Below are 21,540 nucleotides of genomic sequence, written 5' to 3'. Positions count from 1 at the left end.
GAGCACATCCTAACTTAACGAAACTCAGTGTATGCCTCACACAGACATGACAAATACACAAAGCTTGAAATGTCTTTAAACGAAATAATTCAAAACGAAAAAAGAAAAAGGCTACTCTCTGATAATCCATTATTAGGCTTATTTATGTGCATTTCTCTATAAGCGCGTTCACACGGAGATGGCGATCGTCAACTTCCATCTTTGCAGCCGAGTCGACACTTTTAGAGAAAACACTTGTTTATTAATAAAAATCAATACACGTGTCACCGGATTTACAGATGCACGCACGCATATCATTTCGAAATAACGAGATATTGTGTTGAAATAACATTATTATTAATAATAGCCTACATCTTTTAGAATAGGCGGCAGGCCTATTTGATTGAATGCTGCGCTTGTTCAATTTAATAAAATTAAAACTTTAATTGTGATCTTTAACTGAATATTAAATATTTAGTGACTAAGTTTTGCGCAGCTCCCCGTCAATGATCTAGCAGCACATGCTGTCCCTGCAGAGAAGCTACGTAGCCAGTGTAATTTTTTTTTTGTTTTTTTTTTTGTTCCGTTTCCTCAAACCCCCGTTTTGAGTCGCCGGATCCACCCCCCCTCTGCGCTCCGGGACCTCCCACTTTACAAATTAAGCACTGGGTAACAGATAAGGTGATGATGATCATCTTTCTTTATTATTGTTAGCACTAACGTTACCTCAAACTAAAGCGGCGTCTCTTCGGTTCGGAGCTGTCATTTTCTTAAATGAGCCGCGGCAATGTTTCAAATTAGCTTCTAATGCTAGACAAACGCCTTTATTTTCAACGCGATCACCTTGTACCCAAACCATTTTGAAACTAGAAGCCATTTGTCCTCCGATTACATACAAGCTCCTCGGCGCACGCGTTTGCGGGACTCATGTTTCGCGCTGTTGGGGATTTAAAAAAAGTGACGTGAGTGGAAGGGTTGTGCCGGGGTGTGTGTGTGTGAGCGGCAGAGAGATGCGACAGAGTTGCTAAATTGCAGGCGCGGCTCGAAATGGCTGTTATTTCAAATAGCGTAGCATATTTTAAACTAATCGGTTAACCGGTTTTAACCGGCTAATGAGAGAGAGAGAAAGAAAGCAAAATCATGAACCTATTTAGAGACACAAATGAAAATCTCCCTGACGGGGGCAACAGTCTTAAGTTTAAAAAGCTTGTTTAAGCTAGATACTTGAATAGAGTTCGTTTGTGTGGCTGAGGGAGCGGGACGCGTGCGTTTGGTCCTTTGTCCGCCTGTCCTCGAGGTTCTTGAAAGATGAAGTTGCTTTGAGTGAAGTGTGTCCGAGGACGACTCAGAGCAGAAGCGCGCCGGGCGGGTGGAGAGTTGAGTGCAAGAACTGCGTCTCGTAGAGCGGAAGTGCAGAAGAGGGTGAATGACTGAGGCCTGTGGCCTTTAAGGAAATATTGGTAGCACTTTACAATAAGGTTCGTTAGTTAACATTAGTTAACTAAATTAGTTAACATGAACGAATAATGAATTGCACGTATACAGCATTTATTATGCTTTAATGTTAATTTCAACATTTACTAGTACTTTATTAAAATCTTGTTAACGTTAGTTCATGCACTGTGATTAATACACACTAATATTGTAGACACCCCCAATGTGCCATGGCACATGAACTGCAACACAGAAAAGTATCATATACATTTGGTAATGTCTTAATATGATTAGTTTAAAGAAACTTGTGTGTGTGTTCGCACTCAGGCCACATGTGGTGTGAAGAGTGATTTCGATCTGTTTGAAGCTTGCGAGTCCGAGTTGGGAATGTGACGTTGTTTATGGTGATGCTCAAACAGACCCCTAAAGGTGTCAGAAAGCGATCTAAACCATGTCGGAGCCATGACGGTACTTTAGATTGTCGAGAGTCTTGATTTACATATCTGAGTTTAGAGTGTTAAAGCAAGAAGGAATGTGCATTTACTGCAAAGAGAGATAGAATCATGATTCTAGCCCATTCGTTACAATGATATTTGTTAAGTTGTATTGTATGGTCCATGTAGCCTAAATAACGACTTCCTACAGTGGAGATTGGGTCTGTAAAGGTGCCTCTCTGTGCTTGTCACACTGACCATAGATGGCAGCGAAGGCGCTATTAAGGCCCAGAATCTCATCAGTAGGTCATAGGATGCAAATCTAAATAAATACAATTCAGATATTAGCATTTAAATCTTGTATCATTGTATACTATGAAATGAATTGGAAGCATTTCAAATATATAACTCAATTAGTCATATAACTCAATTTTCACATAATGAAAATATGTGTGCACATTTGATACCACAGTGTTTTAACATATACAGACACACATTACTGAGGGTCACTGTGGTAGAGAGTAGGGAAACACTGAGGTCACACACACACACACACACACACACACACACACACACACACACACACACACACACACACACGTACTTTCACCTGCTGTCTCTCAGGCTGTAGCACACACACACAAACACACACACACACACACACACATCTGGCTGTCAGTGCTGCTGTTTGTCCCTCTCCTGGTATCTTTATCTGTTCACACACATACACCACACACACACACACACACACACCTATTGCTGCAAAAGTACTTCAGAACAATCTGGAAATCTTACCTTGTGAAAAAACGTATGTCCTTGTCTGAGGCAGAAAAACGGTTAACCCCCGAAGCGCTGATTGATTGTCAGCTTCTCGACTTGTTCCCTCAGCTTGAGGATCTCCTCTCTGAGAGACATGTTGTCATCAAGGGCTAAATCGACAACTGTGGGATCTGGAGCCGAAGCGTAGTCATGGTCCATGAGGATGTCAGCCTCCTCGCACGCAGCGGCATCCCGCAACACTGGTGGCCGTTCTCTCCTCTCCCATACCCCCGGTCTTGAAGTGGGAAGGGTGTACTTGTTCACTCAAACAATGCTGGAACAGCTCCCTTGATTGATAGCCGTCTCCCTGTCTCTGACACTGGCTCGTGACCATCCTCCTTTTTGAAATGCCGGCTACATACTCCGGATAGCGACAGGCCATTTTCGCCTGATTTCCGTGTCAGATGGAAATGTGTGAAAACTAAGTTCTGTGTTGTTCTTACTTGAGGCTTGCACACAACAATGCTCAGCTGCACTGCTGTTGGTTCACTGAAATGTAAACGCTTTCTTACTAGACATTACGCTATCGCTTGGTAAACAATCACCAACAAATGGTTTAGCTGGCTGAGAATTTAGCGGGAGTACGTCATCACCTCCGTGTGCGTATAGCCTATTAGGAAGAAAACAAATAGAAAGCTTTTATGTAACTCAAATATTACATATTTTTTCCACAAATAGGCCTATTATTATTATTTTTTGTTATACCAAAATGTAATAAATGAATAAAATAATAGTATGTATGTAATAGTATGAATAAAATAAAATCTGTATCGTAATAAATAAAATAAAATCTGTATCGTAATAAATAGAGATGCCCCGATTGATCGGTCGCCGATCATGATCGGCCGATATTGGCTAAAAATAGCTTGATCGGCAAACCCCAAAAGCGCCGATCAAAAAAGCCGATCACGTGACGTAAATTACTCGCGCAAGTTTTTTCCACCTGCATGCGTGGCGCACGGGCACTCAACAGCAGACCGGAGCTTGCCAGTGGCAACATGAGTTCTTCTCCCGTCTGGACGTTTTTAAAAAGCAATTTCCAGAAACGCTGGCCGCAGAGAGTCATTACAAAGTAGCAAAAAAAGTAGTCGTAGCCTACAAACGGAGCTGTAGAGCAGGGGTCTCCAACACGGCGCTCGCGCGCGGCCAGTAGCTCGTGGCCTGACTGGAGGGAGCTCGCCAAGGGGCCGTTCACATATCGCGTCTTTTGCGCGCTCAAGTTTGTTCTTTCAAATGTAGGTGTGCGGCAAGCGCGCTCATTATAGAAGTGATGCGGCCGTTTTTCCACGCGCAGCGAGATGAAAAAATATCAACTTCAGAATTCCGCAAAAGCTACTAAAACTTCTTTGTCGTTGTGGAGAGCGCAGTGCATGGTTGCATAGCAACGACAGACGCCACAGGAAAATCGGACCGAATTTTACTATTAATAATAACATATAAGCTAATGTACATTGTAAATGTCAGTCATTTATCTTTTTTTTTGACTCATTCTTTTTATAAGAAAATTATTTAAAGGCTGAAATATGAGGTTTATCTTTTTATAAAACCTTTTTTGTCAAAACTTTATTTGCACTTGTACATGTTTAGTAGATAACATGTTGCAAGACACTTTTAAAATCTAGCCATAATTGATGTTATTATTTTAATGCTTATGTAAACAAAAAGTGCATATTGACGCTAATTGTATTTGTTATTTGCTGGTTAATGCGTCATGTAGGTCTTAAATTTCAATCTTTATGATCTTAAAATGTCTTAAAACGGTCTTAAATTTGACTTACAAAAGTTATTTCATGAATTTTTGTCTGATTTTTCATAATTGGTTGTTCCAGAAAAAATTTGTTCTTGCCACCTCATAGTTATCGGTAGTTAAATTTCTACAAATGGTGCAAACTCTGCTAGATTATGGATAAAAGATTCCCATTCCACTGCCATTCTATGATCGGCAATCGGCAGATCAGGATTTTGGTGATCGGTAATCGGTGATCGGCCCCAAAAATGCTGATCGTAGCATCTCTAGTAATAAATATCATTATCGCAAATATTCTTGAAATTTCGTGATATAATTGTGAGGCTATATCGCCAACCCTAATCCAGACTCAAATAATGTGTTTCTAACCGCAAACACTCAGAATAAAGTGAGATGATCTGCTGATGATCCTGAATGGCTTGTTGAATGAGTGTTGATAGTCTGAGGCTCATCGATATTAACAGATCTGCTGAAAACACTCTTTATTTCATGACAATAGTTCCTGTTTTCACCTCATTTATTATGCTGATGTCTTCAGATCTCCTGTAAATTGACACTTAAAGGGATACTCCACTTTTTTGGAAATAGGCTCATTTTACAGCTCCTCCCAATTCATCATCATTAAAGGTCCACCCACTGCATTTCATCATCAGTGAAGCTCCTCCCACTGTAATTCACCAATAAATGCTGTAAATTCCCATCAGTCTACAAGTGAAGACGAGCATGAAAGCATCAGGAAGAGCTGAAATCTGCAGAGACTGAGTTTATTAAAGAGGACAGTGAGAACACGAGTGATCCAGAACCCTGCAGAATGAAACACACTGAAGATCCTGAAGAACAAAGAGGTTGGTGTTTATTTTTCATTCATTCATGATGCTGGAGAACATTCATGTTAGAAATATTCAAGCACTTCTTCACATTTAGTAAACTGATAAACTATGAAATGACTGCAAAAGTGTCTGTTTTTATTTATTTAACAAATGTCAGTAAAGGGAGATTGTCAACATCAGGTCAAACTAAATTAAAATATTTTAACTGTTTTATTTTAGATTTATTTTATATATAGTTTTCAGTGTTTGTAATCGTGTTACCAGAATTTTGACCTGAACATGTGCGTATTTTTTACAAAATAATCATTCCAAAATGTACAAATTTACAATCTACTCCGCTTTACTGCAAACATTTGTGTTCGTTCTCGCAGTGAAATTCACTTGATCTTGTGTTTCATGAACGGCCCTTAATAACTAAAACGTTTTAGTAGTTTTGAACATAATTAAATATCAATCTAAATGTTGGTGTCAAATATATGGCAGTATTGTGTATTTTAATGTTCATATCATGTTAGATGATTGTCATTGATGAAACGTAAAAGTTCTCATGACAGAAACATGGGATTTGTGCCTATAATGTTTTTTTTTTAAATAACTGGAAGATCAGTGTACCTCATTCATGGAAAGTTTCAGGGACGTTTAATTAATTTATAAAAAATACATAAATGATTGTAATATTTTATAGCAGTTGTCTATTACATCTGGCATCATTTCTATCTATCTCATATTTCTCTCTTTGAATTATTGTGATTATTTAGCAAATTTGAAAATGAAAGTTTTTCTCATTTCAGACCCGATGGAAGAGAACGGGGAGAGTGAAGAACTGAGTGAAGTGGAGGAGGAACATCATGTTAAACCTGGAGGAAAACCTTTGAGTCGCTCAAAGACTAAAAAGACCATTTCAAAGAAAAGAAAAGACAAGAAATCTACAACCTGCACTCAGTGTGGAAAAAGTTTCACACGCAAACATACTCTTGAGCGTCACATGAGAATTCATACTGGAGAGAAGCCGTTCACATGTGATCAGTGCGGGAAGAGTTTCCCATACAAACAAAGTCTTGAAATTCACATGAGAGTTCACACTGGAGAGAAGTCGTTCACATGCAATCAGTGTGGGAATAGTTTCAGTCATTCATCACACCTTAAGAGGCACATGAAGATACACACAGGAGAGATGCCGTTCACATGCCATCAATGTGGGAATAGTTTCAGTCAATTATCATCCCTTAAGAGGCACATGAAGATACACACCGGAGTGAAGCCGTTCCCATGTGATCATTGCAGCAAAACATTTCTTAGTGGATCACAGCTGAAGTCACACCTGGCAGTTCATACGAAGGAGAAGCCACATTCATGTTCTGTGTGTGGAAAGAGTTTTTCACTGCGGCAAACTTTACATAGACATGAGAAAACTCACACTGGTGTGAGAGAGTACATGTGCTTTGAGTGTGAGAAGACTTTTGATACAGGGAAAGATTTAAAACGGCACCAGAGAATTCACACTGGAGAAAAACCTTACAAGTGTTCACACTGTGACAAGAGATTCAGTTTTTCATCATCTCTGAAAAGACATGAGAGGATCCACACTGGAGAAAAACCTTACAAGTGTTCACACTGCGACAAGAGATTCAATGTGTCATCAAATTTGAAAACACACGAGAGGATCCACAGCAGAAAGAAGCCGTAATCGGCGATAGGGATATCTTATCTTACAGAAATAGAATATATAAAACTGATATTTGACTCCCCAGTGACAAAATTTTTAACTTACTGCACACGTAACTGTATTTTAGTGCATACTGAGTGTCAGGATCCCACAATTCACCCATTCACTCCAGCCTGTATCCACTTATGTCCTTAAACCTTTTTTGGAGTGGACAGCTTATAAAAACGTATTTCTGTTTTTTTTTTATACTTGTTTGCAGTACACCTTGTCACATAGCAGCTTTCAGACATTATTTTGTTTCTTGTTATAAGTCATAAATGACAATGAGGCAGCTTAACGCAATGCAAAGTCAATGACCATGTGATAGGTGCAGCTCGGGTACAAGGGCATAGTTAATGAGCATCATTACTCGATGCCAGAGCAACTCGCTCGTGAGAACTCTGGATTTCCAGGGTAGCGACACACTGCAAAAAGATGCAGAGCAAATCTGGATCATTAATGACCCGACTGATCACCAAATCCAACACCTTGAGGAAAAGACACAAAGAAAAACTCAATGATCTGGAGCAAACTAAAAAGTTTATTCAAAGCAAATCAAATGAACTGAGGCACATGTCAGGAGTCTGAATCGGTATATTATTCACCAAGTTTTTGTTAACTAATGTATATTTCAATAAACCTTGCCTTTGCTTTAATTTATTCTTTCAAGCTTTGTTTCTTCCGAGCTTATCTGAGCAAGCTTGTATGGTTGTGCTCTATATATTTATTTGCAAACTACAACTGTTTATTAAGTTAAAGGTTTGTTGCAGATAGTGTTGTCACGATACTAAAATTATGACTTCGATACGATACCAGTCTAAAATACCTCGATACCAATACTGAATCGATACCATGGGAAAAAAACTAAAACAGTAAAAGTAATTAAAAAATATGACAGAACTTACAATTCATTGTTTTATAAATTAATACATTTTATAATTACAATATAGATATTTAATTTAAGTTCATCTTTGCTATTAAAAATAAGCAAAAAAAGCAAATTACAAACAATATGAAAAATACTATAAGAGACAAATAAAATAAACGGTGCTTAATTTCTTTTTTTGAATGCTACTGTTAAATAAACATACGCGCACGTTATGAATGCACACACACGCAACTTCTACGGAACTGTATTCTCGTAATGTTTCGACTTTATTCTAAAAATATTTTGACTTTAATCTCAAAATATTTTTGAGTAAATTGCAGCGTTAGACAGCAAGCCTTCCAGAAATAAAGTGAAACTGGATTTGAAATGCAGTGACGCCTAGAATCACTTTGATCATAAAATACAGTTAAGTGCAACATGTGCAGTGCTAATCTGTCATATACTTTATAATATTAATATTCGATTATTGTAATTGATCTGTGCTTTAGTTGCCCGTGTATCAGCGCGCTGTTAAGGGAATCCACAACGACAGTTATACATCAGACTAGAGCGGTCAAGTTCATGTGCACATTCTTGCCCTTTTGTAGAGATGTTAGTTGTAAGATTTACTTTTATTTTGTCAATCTGATTAATCTCATATAGAAAATGTTTGGTCGAGTATATTAACCAGCTAGCAAAGCACTGCAGGTGATAAATGTGCTTTAGTTTTCCGTGTATCAGCGTTTTTAATGGAAGGTATATATTTGATAAGTGAATATCTGATTAATCTAATATAAGATGCGTTTGGTTGAGTTTATTAACTCTCTAGCAAATCGCTACAGGGTGGTGTTTATTCACGGTTTCAGCTCAAATGCAATGCCCGGTATCAGTGCCGGCCCGAGCCTTTTGGGGGTTTGATTTGGGGGCCCCCTCCCACCATGCGGAGTCACCTGTGCTTGATGATTATTGACACAAATGTCACGCTATAATGTTACATTATAAATTAATACAGTGAGGCTATGTATTAATTTAATAAAATAGATAGCCTACTTAGATAGACAGTAGTGACTTGTGTATTAAGGATCATAAGCTTCTCACTTTTACTTTCAATATTCCATCTTAAAGAAATGCTCAAAAAAGGGTAATTCGTTTTAGAAATGTCAAGAATAATAATTTTGACAATCTTTCATGTATGATCTCCGAGCACTCTACCATTGAAACTGTTGATCACTATAATTATATTTTGTCATCTGCTTTGGGCGTGTTAGCCCTTAGGAGAGAACGTGTTGTTTCATTTGTTAAATCATCTCCTTGGTATACCACTGAGCTCAGGGCTCTTAAGGTGAAAAGCAGACCGCTTGAACGCCAATATAAAAAATCAGGTTTAACTGTCAAGCTATGTATGATGAACTTTTGAGTCAATACGCTGAGGCACTTAAGACAGCAAGAACAAATTACTACTCATCTATCATTAGTGATGGTGCTGCAAATCCCAACAAGATTAAGACGATTAACAGAATTCTTGTACCAATTAAGCCATCAATTTGTGGTTCTGTAAAGGAGTGTAACAAATTTTTTTTTTTTTTTTATGGATAAAGTTTTAAGCATATATAAGTCTTATCAGTTTGGTACCTTGCTCTGCAATTCCTGAGACCTATCCAGTTACTTTTCCTGAAACTGCATTCTCCCGTTTTAACATAATCACTACTGATTGTATTTCAAAATAAGTGATGGCAATGAATACAAGTACCCTCGACCCAATCCCAACATCTGTTCTTAAGGGATGTCTCTCTACAATTAGTCCCCTCATTTGTAGCATTGTGAACACCTCTCTTATGACTGGTATTGTTCCAAAAGCCCTAAAGGTTGCAGCTATTACAACAGTCCTTAAAAAGCCTGGATGTGATAAGTCAGACCTATCAAATTACAGGCCCATCTTAAATCTGCCCTTTCTTGCAAAGGTTTTGGAACGTGTTGTTGTGGCACAACTCTACTCACACTTGTCATCCAACAAGCTTTTCAAACCTTTTCAGTCAGTTCGGAGTTGGTTCTACTGACGGGTCCTCTAGAACCAGTTTGCTTTTCCACAGGCTAGAGAGCCAAAACAGAGCCAGATCTTACGTCACTGTGTATACATCTCATGTTGCCCAGCAACGCTAGCGCGGCAGCGCCAAACAAAAACACACCAGGCTTGTTCGAGATGGTTCGGCTTCTCGCAGACCGATCGCCGCGTGACATCGAAGCACTGCGAAAGCGATCCAAAAGCACAAGGAGTCGTATGTTCTCCAAACACTCCCGGAGCTCTGATCGGTCCGCGCCGCTCCAATGCATCTCGAACAAGTCTTACATCAACAAAGGCGATTTTGCGTTACTATTCATGCTCATGGCTTTGTGAACCTACATCGGCATCCAAACACGGCGAATCAAACGCGTTCGTGCAGCTCGCCGTAACTTGCATAGACGGAGATTACAATCGAGCAGCTATTAGCTCGATTAGCAGCTATTTTCAAAAATGGCGGTCACAAGTTTCTTTTCGTCTTGTTGGGTCACGGTAACCCCGCCCCCAGCCCCTGACGCAAGCGGTTCTTACTTCTAGCCCAGCAATGTTTTGGTGCTACTTAAGAACCACTTTTACTGGTTCGGAGCTGGTGCTTTTGTGGTCGAAAAACAAAGAACCGATTTGAAACTAGGCTCTGGCTCCGAACCAGCACCAGCTCTGCCTTGGTGGAAAAGGGGTACAAGACAGAGATTGTACTCATTGGCACACCCGTAACTACTCACAAAGGGAGACATTTTAATTTGATTATAGATGATACTGTTTTATTTCCATATTATTATGCTCATAACCTTGGTGTGATCTTTGTCGCTCACCTAACTATCTATGTTGTGGCAGAACAGAATCCATCAGCCACTTTATTTTTTTTATATTTTTTTTAAGCAATCAGAAGAGGATGTGTGAGCACTGATGTGTGACGAACTATTTAAGGAGGGAAATTGTGAGTGGAAGTGAACGGATAACTGGGAAGTGAAGAGTGCTGTTTGTTTGAGGAAGTGTGCTGTTTGTTCGAGGAATGTGCAGAAGTTGCGTGCTTCTGTACGAGGAATTGATCTACCTGGGAGAGAAGTATGACGGAAGTTTGCAGTGTCCTGGAGGTGTCCTGGGTTTATCTGGGTGCGGATGACGTGACCATGGAAATGAAAGTGAAACTGTGAGCGGCTCGGACGCTCTCTATCTCGGCTGCCGGGAGAGGTGCGTTGCGTTGGATTAATCCTGGATTGTGCTGGAAACGAAGATTCTGTACTTACCAAAGACTCAAAACGAAGACCTTTTTCCTGAAGTGAATTTCTGGATAAAGAAGAATGTTGATGATGTTTGTTTCTCGTGGGACTGGTTATATTACCATCTCACCACCCAGTCTAGCCAGCACCGGGGAACTCAGGCAGTACTTCAACAGGCCCTGATTGTCAGTGGTTAAGCCTGAAATGGCACCCTCTCCTTTGTGAATGTTGTTCACATGCTCTTGAGCATGATCAGGTCCAATGGATGTGAAGGGAATAGGGTTCGCACTAACAACAAAGTCACCAATCTTGAGATCTTGCCAAATTGAAGGCTGTCTTCTTTCCAGGTGATACATATGTGCAATGTACTCAGGAATATTCTGGGCATAATCATGCCTGTTGTAGGCAAAAAAGTAAATGCACATCCTTTCCAGCGAGGCCAGGTGCAAGAGCCAGTTCTGACTGCAAATACTTTGTATGAAGTGGAGTAGGTTGCTGACCTGTCTCGTGTACATACGAGCCCACTGGTACATTGGATTCTTTTCATTGTTGCGATCAACATTTCCATCAAGTTCAGATCAGATACCATTTCAACCAGTTTACAATGAACTTGAGGAACATCTTCACCACTTTGAACAGTTTTTCTGACGACTTCTAGCACAGGCGACAATTTACAACGCAACACTGGGTGATGTTCATAGAAGGCCTCAATCCATAAGTCAAATAGAACTTGTAGAGTGACTTGGTGAGCTTCCAATGCTCTATTGTAGTGTTTACCATTCAGTATTTGGATTACTGTAACACTACTGTACAGACCAGATTGAACCCAGGCTTCATCCAGACCACTGCCCTCAAGGGTTGCACCAAGACACCGTAAAGCACAGAGTACTACATGGAAAGGACCTGGATGTGGTATGATGTTAGCTTGGAACTGCAGATCCAGGAAACTCGGTTTTCAAACTCTTTTATACAAGTCCATGTCTAACCACACAAGTGCTGGCTCATTTTCCTGGTGGTCCCCTGCCATCAGTTTGTTAAGATTACAGAACTGAGTTAATGCTGTAGTGAGAGTTGTCCATTCATGGGCTGGTGAATTTATGATTGGCTGGGTGTGGACTTTGTCAAGTGAGTGTTGGACGTTGATGTACACACAATTGAGTTATATGCTGACCATGCAGGTACAGGCTGACAGTTCACCTCACTCTGTAGAAAATCATCAAGTGACTCAGCCAACTCCAAATTAAAAAGATTGCCTTTGTTGCGATGGTCATGACGAACCAACAGCCAAGCTAGGTCATCTACAGCAGGTTTTCTGAGTTTTTCCTCATTCATTCCCAATTTGAAGTTTGGATATTGTGGGCTGGTGTGAGGCTTAGGAGCACCAGTTATCATGCTTGGTATCAGTGGGATGACCGTTTTGAGGACATCCTTCAATTAACTTATTGGTCTGCACTGTGAAGGGTTTGCCCACTCTGTGAATACCACTTCAGTGTCATCCATTCTAGGCTATCGTTGATAGACAGCCATGGCTGTTGTATGGAATGAATTCTTTCCATCATAAGTATCAACATTTGCATCAAGATTGTCAATTGAAAAACGCAGCCGTTGCTTTTTGTGAAGCCCAGGGGGTACATAGTTTCCATAGGTACATGATTATTAGGTTATATGAAGGAAACTTTTAATCAGTCAATGTGTTTTTCCGGGTATGCCAATAAATAGCATAATGGTAGTTACACCATCATTGGTTGATAATCATGATAATTCTTGTTACCCATGGTCATATTTATTACCCAAGTCATTCAATTAATTAGAAAATGTATGTATATAATGATATATCTAACATATATCCATTTGAAATGTTTAAAAAGGCGATTATTTGCCATTTTTGGTGATATATCCGCCATCTTGGATTTTGGGCCTGTGCAGTCCGGAAAAAAATCGGAAACAGGTAGTTTTGCAAACTATAGGGTCTGAAGAAGTCAAAAAACATAATTTGCAAAAATCTATATGAAATATTGTTCCAAACACTTTATTTTGCTACATATGGCCCTGCACTAAATCGTCTTCAGTAAGTTAGATGCAAACGGAGGGTTTTGGCAGGTCCCATTGTCACCTGAGTCAGCACACTATACAACATTCATTACCCCTTTCAGACGCTACCATTTTAACAGACTTCCTTTTGGAATAGCCTCAGCCCCAGAACATTTTCAGCGGAGAATGTCAGTGATTCTCAATGGGCTGCCAGGCGTGGTTTGTCACATGGACGACATACTCATTTGGGGAAAGGACCAGCAGGAACATGATGTCAGACTTCACACAGTGCTTCACAAACTGCAAGAGGCTGGTGTCACACTAAATATGGAGAAATGTGACTTAAGCAAACATGATGTAAAGTTCAACCTGACCCAGATAAAATCAGAGCAGTCAAAGCGATGAAAGAGCCGTCAAATGTCAGCGAAGTGCGCAGCTTTCTTGGGATGGTCAACCAGTTAGGTAAATTTATTCCAGGACTGGCTGAAAAAGATAAGCCCCTAAGAGATCTGCTTTCAAAGAAAACCCAGTGGGTTTGGTGCTATGCACAACAAAAAGCATTTGATCAGCTGAAAAGTGAACTGACATCACCACCTGTTCTCACACTCTATGATCCAAACAAAGATCTGAAGCTGTCTGCTGATGCCTCATCCTACGGACTCGGAGCAGTCCTATTTCAGAAAGAAGGTGAGCAGTGGAGACCGGTAGCATACGCCTCACGCTCTTTAACTTAGACAGAGCAGAGGTACGCACAGGTGGAGAAGGAGGCGCTTGGACTAACGTGGGGATGTGCAAGATTTAAAGACTTCCTCATCGGGAGACATTTCTCCTTGGAAATTGACCACAAGCCACTTGTCAGTCTGCTGGGACTTCAAGCCCTAACCGAGCTTCCACCCAGGATCCAGCGGTTCCGACTCAGGCTCATGAGGTACAGTTACTCCATCTCACACACTCCAGGCAAAGCACTCTTCACAGCGGACACCCTTTCACGCGCACCTGTCGTGCAAGATTCAGATTCTAAAGCTGCAGCAGATCTAAAGGCTGACACAAACATCTACGTCGATGAAATAGTCAGAAGCCTACCTGCTAGCTCAACATACGTCACACAACTGAAAGAACAATTAAAGACAGATAACACATGTTTTGAAGTCATGTCTTTGTGTTAGAGAGGCTGGCCAGATTACGGCCATCTCACAGGTCCAATCAAAGCATATTGGCCACACAGAGACACTCTAACTGTACATGATGAACTGTTACTGAAAGGCACCAGACTCGTGATTCCTACCACTATGCGCAACTCTGTTCTCATAGCCTTACATGAGGGACATCAGGGAATGTCTAGGTGCAGAGAGAGAGCTAGAGAGACAGTGTGGTGGCCTGGTCTTGGTCCTGGAACGTGCCAATTCAGTGGAGCATTTAATGCCCAGTGTGCTCCCTGAAAGACCATGGCAAAAAGTTGGAGCTGATCTTTTTACTCTTAACAACAGTAACTATGTTCTGATGGTGGACTACTATTCCAGATTTGTGGAGTTAGAAAAACTGACGCCCACAAGATCAGAAGATGTTATAGTACACCTAAAGTCAATCTTTTCCAGACATGGCATTCCAGAGCTTTTCTACAGTGACAATGGACCTCAGTTTTCAATCCAGCTGGTCAAAGAATTTGCTGCAGCATATGGTTTCAGACATGTAACCAGCAGTCCAAAGTTTGCTCAAAGCAATGGGGAGGCTGATCGTCATGTCCAGACTGTGAAAAGACTACTAAAGAAAGCAAAAGACCCATATCTTGCGCTTTTAGCCTACAGAGCGACCCCATTGGCTAATGGATACAGCCCAGCGCAACTATTAATGGGACGGAGACTTCGTACGCCAGTTTCACAGCTTCCCTCGTTGCTCATTCCCAGCCTGCCAGATGAGGCTACAGTGGTGAAGAGAGAGAGAGAGACTAAAGGACAGTTCAGTGTTTAACAAAATACATCGTGTGAGAGATCTTCCTCAGCTCTCACCAGGACAACCGGTGTGGATCACAGACACCAAGAGTGAAGGGACTGTCATCTCACCTCATTCTACACCCCGCTCATACATCGTGGAGAGCCCGTCAGGAGTCATCAGGAGAAATAGGCATCATCTATTGCCATTGCCTAAAATCACACCAAAGGTTCAAATTCCAAGTACACCAGTCTGTCCAACAGAGAGGGCGCCAGGCTCACACCGAACTGTTCAGAGTCTGCAGTTAAGACTCCAAAGGCAGCTTCCCCAGGTCCTGTCAGAACCAGGTCTGGTAGAAGTGTCATAAAACCTCAAAGACTGGACTTGTGAATACAAAAGAGTTACATAAAAAGAAAGTGTTCATTTAGTTATAAAAAGTAAAAGAGAAAAAAAAAGTGTTTTCATTCATGCAGTAAATGTTCATTTAAGTCTGCATTCATCTCCTAGAAAGGGGGATGTGGAGTAATGGGTTTTATTATGAAAGGGTTTTTTATTATGAAGCGTCTAACAGGGAGTACCGGAACTACTAGGTGATCGGGGTTCACGTGTTGAATGTGAGTTTGGAATGATGCATAAATAAATGCTGTTCAGTTGATTCAAGATTCAAGATTCAAAGATTCAAACTTTATTGTCATATGCACAGGCAACAGTCGTCACACAGTACAATGAAATTCTTATTCTGCGAATCCTCCCAGCAACATCAGACATCAATTAAACACTCTACAACATAAATAAGAAGTGACATAGACATCAAAGAGACATAAATAAAGTGCATGTATGTGCCATGTAAACAAACAAAAAACAAAAAAAATCAGTGCAAAGTATGCAAAGGTAGGGTCGTCAGTAATTCGCTTCCATGTCCCTCTGTCTGTGTGTGTGTGTGTGTGTGTGTGTGTGTATGTGCGTGCGCGCAAGGTGGGGTGGATCATTGCACCTCTCAGGATCGGAGGGCAGTTTGTAGTGTTGGGGGAAGGGGCAGTGGATAGGTACCATTCACAAGCCTGATGGCCTGTGGGTAAAAGCTGTTTTTCAGTCTTGTTGTCCTAGCTTTCACACTTCTGTAGCGTCTTCCGGATGGTAGAAGTGTGAATATGTTATGCTGAGGGTGGCTACTGTCCTTAATGATGTTGTGGGCCCTCCTGTTGACCCTGATCTGGTAGATCTTCTCCAGCGTTGTTAAGGCTGTTCCAGTGATGGTTTCGGCTGTTTTCACCACCTGTTGCAGAGCCCTGCGGTCCCGTGCTGTACAACTGCCGAACCAGACTGTGATGGAGCTGGTGAGGATACTCTCGATTGTACATCTGTAGAAGCTGCTGAGGATTTAAATGTGCTCACTTTCTCCACCGCAGTCTCTCCGATATGCAGTGGGTGGGTGCTGGTTCCTCCTCCTCCGTGGGTCAACAATCATCTCCTTTGTTGTACTAACATTTAGGGAGAGATTGTTGTCCTGACACCACTTCACAAGGCCAGCCACCTCCCTTCTGTATGCTGACTCATCACCCCCAGATATCAGTCCAATGACTGTGGTATCATCAGCAAATGTAATGATGCTGGTGTTAATCTGGGAGGCCACACAGTCATGGGTGTATAGCGTATAGAGCATGGGACTCAGTACGCAACCCTGTGGAGTTCCTGTGTTTACAGTTATAGTCCTGGATGTGTGGTTGCCCATTCTAACAGACTGGGGTCTGCCTGTCAAAAAGTTCAGGACCCAGTTACAGAGGGTGGGTGGCACACCAAGGATGGAGAGCTTTTTGACGAGCTTGGATGGTATCACCGTGTTAAACGCTGAACTAAAATCAATGAACAGCAGTCGAACAAAGCTGTCCCTGCTCTCTAGGTGCGTGAGGACTGTGTGTATTGTTGTGCTGACTGCATCCTCTGTAGACCTGTTCGGTCTGTACGCTGTATTGCTCTACAATGTGTCGCTTGAATCTATGCCCAATAATACAACAATTATCGCAAATATTCTTGAAATATCGTGAAATAATTGAGGCTATATCGCCCACCCCTAATCCTGACTCAAATAATGTGTTTCTAACAGCAAACACTCAGAATAAAGTGAGATGATCTGCTAATGATCCTGAATGGCTTGTTGAATGAGTGTTGATAGTCTGAGGCTCATCAATATGAACAGATCTGCTGAAAACACTCTTTATTTTATGACAATAGTTCCTGTTTTCACCCTTATTTATTATGCTGATGTCTTCAGATCTCCTGTAAATTGACACTTAAAGGGATACGCTTTTTTTGGAAATAGGCTCATTTTACAGCTCCTCCCACTGTAATTCATCATCAGTGAAGCTCCTCCCGCTGTAATTCTCCAATAAGTGCTGTAAATTCCCATCAGTCTACAAGTGAAGACGAGCATGAAAGCATCAGGAAGAGCTGAAATCTGCAGAGACTGAGTTTATTAAAGAGGACAGTGAGAACATGAGTGATCCAGAACCCTGCAGAATGAAACACACTGAAGATCCTGAAGAACAAAGAGGTTGGTGTTTATTCTTCATTCATTCATGATGCTGAACAACATTCATGTTAGAAATATTCAAGCACTTCTTCACATTTAGTAAACAGATAAACTATGAAATGACTGCAAAAGTGTCTGTTTTTATTTATTTAACAAATGTCAGTAAAGGGAGATTGTCAACATCAGGTCAAACTAAATTTAAATATTTTAACTGTTTTATTTTAGATTTATTTTATATATGGTTTACAATTTGTAACAGTGTTACCAGAATTTTGACCTGAATGTGTGCATATTTTTTTTACAAATAATCATTCCAAAATGTACAAATTTACAATCTACTCCGCTTTACTGCAAACATTTGTGTTCGTTCTCGCAGTGAAATTCACTTGATCTTGTGTTTCATGAACGGCCCTTAATAACTAAAACGTTTTAGTAGTTTTGAACATAATTAAATATCAATCTAAATGTTGGTGTCAAATATATGGCAGTATTGTGTATTTTAATGTTCATATCATGTTAGATGATTGTGTCATTGATCAAACATATTTAAAAGTTCTCATGACAGAAACATGGGATTTGTGCCTATAATGTTTTTTAAAAAAAAGAACTGTACCTCATTCATGGAAAGTTTCAGGGACGTTTAATTAATTTATAAAAAAGACATAAATTATTGTAATATTTTATAGCAGTTGTCTATTACATCATTATTTAGAAAATTTGAAAATGAAAGTTTTTCTCTCATTTCAGACCAGATGGAAGAGAGCGAGGAGAGTGAAGAACTGAGAGAAGTGGAGGAGGAGAGTGAAGAACTGAGTGAAGTGGAGGAGGAACATGTCAAACCTGTAGAAAAACCTTTGAGTCGCTCAAAGACTAAAAATAAATTTTCAAAGAAAAGAAAATACAAGAAATCTACACCCTGCAGTCAGTGTGGAAAGAGTTTCACAACCAAACAAAGTCTTGAGCGTCACATGAGAATTCATACTGGAGAGAAGCCATATCCATGCAATCAGTGTGGGAAGGGTTTCACAACCAAACAATGTCTTGAGCATCACATGAGAATTCACACTGGAGAGAAGCCATATCCATGCAATCAATGTGGGAATAGTTTCAAACAATTATCATCCCTTAAGAGGCACATGAAGATACACACCGGAGAGATGCCGTTCACATGCCATCAATGTGGGAATAGTTTCAGTCAATCATCATCCCTTAAGAGGCACATGATGATCCACACCGGAGTGAAGCCGTTCCCATGCGATCAATGCGGCAAAACATTTATTAGTGGATCAAACCTGAAGTCACACCTGGCAGTTCATACGAAGGAGAAGCCACATTCATGTTCTGTGTGTGGAAAGAGTTTTTCACTGCGGCAAAGTTTACAAATACATCAGAAAATGCACACTGGTGTGAGAGAGTACATGTGCTTAGAGTGTGAGAAGACTTTTGATACAGGGAAAGATTTAAAACGGCACCAGAGAATTCACACTGGAGAAAAACCTTACAGGTGTTTTCACTGTGACATGAGCTTCAGTTTTTCATCATCTCTGAAAAGACATGAGAGGATCCACACTGGAGAAAAACCTTACAAGTGTTCACACTGCGACAAGAGATTCAGTGTGTCATCAAATTTGAAAACACACGAGAGGATCCACAGAAGAGAGAAACCTTACAAGTGTTCACACTGTGACAAGAGATTCAGTCTGTCATCATCTCTGAAAACACATGAGAGGATTCACACTGGAGAAAAACCTTACAAGTGTTCACACTGCGACAAGAGATTCAGTCAGTCAGCAAATTTGAAAAAACACGAGAGGATCCACAGCAGAAAGAAGCCGTAATCGGCGATAAGGATAGCTTATCATACAGAAATAGAATATATAAAACTGACATTTGGATATTTGACTCCCCAGTGACAAAATGTTTAACTTACTGCACACGTAACTGTATTTTAGTGCATACTGAGTGTCAGGATCCCACAATTCACCCATTCACTCCAGCCTATATCCACATATGTCCTTAAACGCTTGTTTTTTTGGAGTGGACAGCTTATAAAAACGTATTTCTGGGTTTTTTATACTTGTTTGCTGTACACCTTGTCACATAGCAGCTTTCAGACATTGTTTTGTTTCTTGTTATAAGTCATAAATGACAAGGAGGCAGCTTCACGCAATGCAAAGTCAATGACCATGTGATTGGTGCAGCTCGGGTACAAGGGCATAGTTAATGAGCATCATTACTCGATGCCAGAGCAACTCGCTCATGAGAACTCTGGATTTCCAGGGTAGCGACACACTGCAAAAAAGATGCAGAGCAAATCTGGATCATTAATGACCCAACTGATCACCAAATCCAACACCTTGAGGAAAAGACACAAAGAAAAACTCAATGATCTGGAGCAAACTAAAAAGTTCATTCAAAGCAAATCAAATGAACTGAGGCACATGTCAGGAGTCTGAATCGGTATATTATTCACCAAGTTTTTGTTAACTAATGTATATTTCAATAAACCTTGCCTTTGCTTTAATTTATTCTTTCGAGCTTTGTTTCTTCTGAGCTTATCTGAGCAAGCTTGTATGGTTGTGCTCTATAGATTTATTTGCAAACTACAACTGTTTATTAAGTTAAAGGTTTGTTGCAGATAGTGTCGTCACGATACCAAAATTATGACTTCGATACGATACCAGACTAAAATACCTCGATACCGATACTGAATCGATACCATGGGGGAAAAAAACTAAAACAGTAAAAGTAATTAAAAAATATGACAGAACTTACAATTCATTGTTTTATAAATTAATACATTTTATAATTACAATATAGATATGTAATTTAATTTAATATTTGCTATTAAAAATAAGCAAAAAAAGCAAATTACAAACAATATGACAAATACTATAAGAGACAAATAAAATAAACAGTGCTTAATTTCTTTTTTGAATGCTACTGTTAAATAAACATACGCGCGCACGTTATTAATGCACACACGCAACTTCTAAGTAACTGTATTCTCGTAATGTTTCGACTTAATTCTCAAAATATTTTGACTTTAATCTCGAAATATTTTTGAGTAAATTGTAGTGTTAGACAGCAAGCCTTCCAGACCGGCGAAATAAAGTGAAACTGTATTTGAAAGGCAGTGACGCCTGGAATCACTTTGATCATAAAATACAGTTAAGTGCAAAATGTGCAGTGCCAATCTGTCATATACTTTATAATATTAATATTATAATGAAAACACGACTGTAATCGATTAGATTGTTGTAACTGATCTGTGCTTTAGTTGCCCGTGTATCAGCGCGCTGTTAAGGGAATCCACAACGACAGTTATACATCAGACTAGAGCGGTCAAGTTCATGTGCACATTCTTGCCATTTTGTAGAGATGTTAGTTGTAAGATTTACTTTTATTTTGTCAATCTGATTAATCTCATATAGAAAGTGTTTGGTCGAGTATATTAACCAGCTAGCAAAGCACTGCAGGTGATAAATGTGCTTTAGTTGTCCGTGTATCAGCGTTATTAATGAAAGGTATATATTTGATAAGTGAATATCTGATTAATCTAATATAAGATGCGTTTGGTTGAGTTTATTAACTCTCTAGCAAATCGCTACAGGGTGGTGTTTATTCACGGTTTCAGCTCAAATGCAATGCCCGGTATCAGTGCCGGCCCGAGCCTTTTGGGGGTTTGATTTGGGGGCCCCCTCCCACCATGCGGCGTCACCTGTGCTTGATGATTATTGACACAAATGTCACGCTATAATGGTACATTATAAATTAATACAGTGAGGCTATGTATTATCACAAAATAAATACTTAATAAAATAGATAGTCTACTTAGATAGACAGTAGTGACTTGTGTATTAGGGATCATAAGCTTCTCACTTTTACTTTCAATATTCCATATTTAAGAAATGCTCAAAAAAGGGTAAATCGTTTCTAGAAATGTCAAGAATAT

The 21,540-nt window shown here is 40.0% G+C and overlaps 3 protein-coding genes across 3 annotated transcripts in view; 2 read left to right on the top strand and 1 right to left on the bottom strand.

Moving 5' to 3' along the window:
- The window catches only part of LOC307000631 (uncharacterized protein), a 426,328-nt gene that overhangs the window by 19,417 nt on the left and 385,371 nt on the right, over positions 1–21,540 (bottom strand). The gene's annotated exons all lie outside the window — the stretch shown is intronic.
- Positions 5,173–21,540, top strand: part of LOC307000598 (uncharacterized protein) — a 496,331-nt gene continuing 479,963 nt past the window's right edge. The window contains exon 1 of the mRNA XM_079616289.1: positions 5,173–5,258. The gene's annotated coding sequence lies outside the window, so the exon portion shown is untranslated. The remainder of the gene's footprint in view (positions 5,259–21,540) is intronic.
- On the top strand, positions 17,426–20,112 carry LOC307000877 (uncharacterized protein). The gene is made up of 2 exons (XM_079616805.1): positions 17,426–17,606; positions 18,333–20,112. The coding sequence occupies exons 1-2, from the start codon at positions 17,549–17,551 to the stop codon at positions 19,421–19,423; spliced, it is 1,149 nt and encodes a 382-aa protein (XP_079472931.1). The 5' UTR covers positions 17,426–17,548; the 3' UTR covers positions 19,424–20,112.

Source organism: Phoxinus phoxinus (genome assembly GCF_949152265.1).
Source record: "Phoxinus phoxinus genome assembly, chromosome: 1".
Lineage (NCBI taxonomy): Eukaryota > Metazoa > Chordata > Actinopteri > Cypriniformes > Leuciscidae > Phoxinus > Phoxinus phoxinus.
The sequence above is the reverse complement of the archived record's forward strand: the minus strand, read 5'-3'. Positions and strand labels throughout refer to the sequence as shown.

Bases quoted from the DNA above. Each gene is read 5' to 3' on its own strand.
- LOC307000877 (XM_079616805.1), top strand. From the start codon at position 17,549: ATGAGTGATCCAGAACCCTGCAGAATGAAACACACTGAAGATCCTGAA. The intron at 17,607-18,332 runs GTTGGTGTTTAT...CTCTCATTTCAG, and splicing joins AGATCCTGAAGAACAAAGAG to ACCAGATGGAAGAGAGCGAG.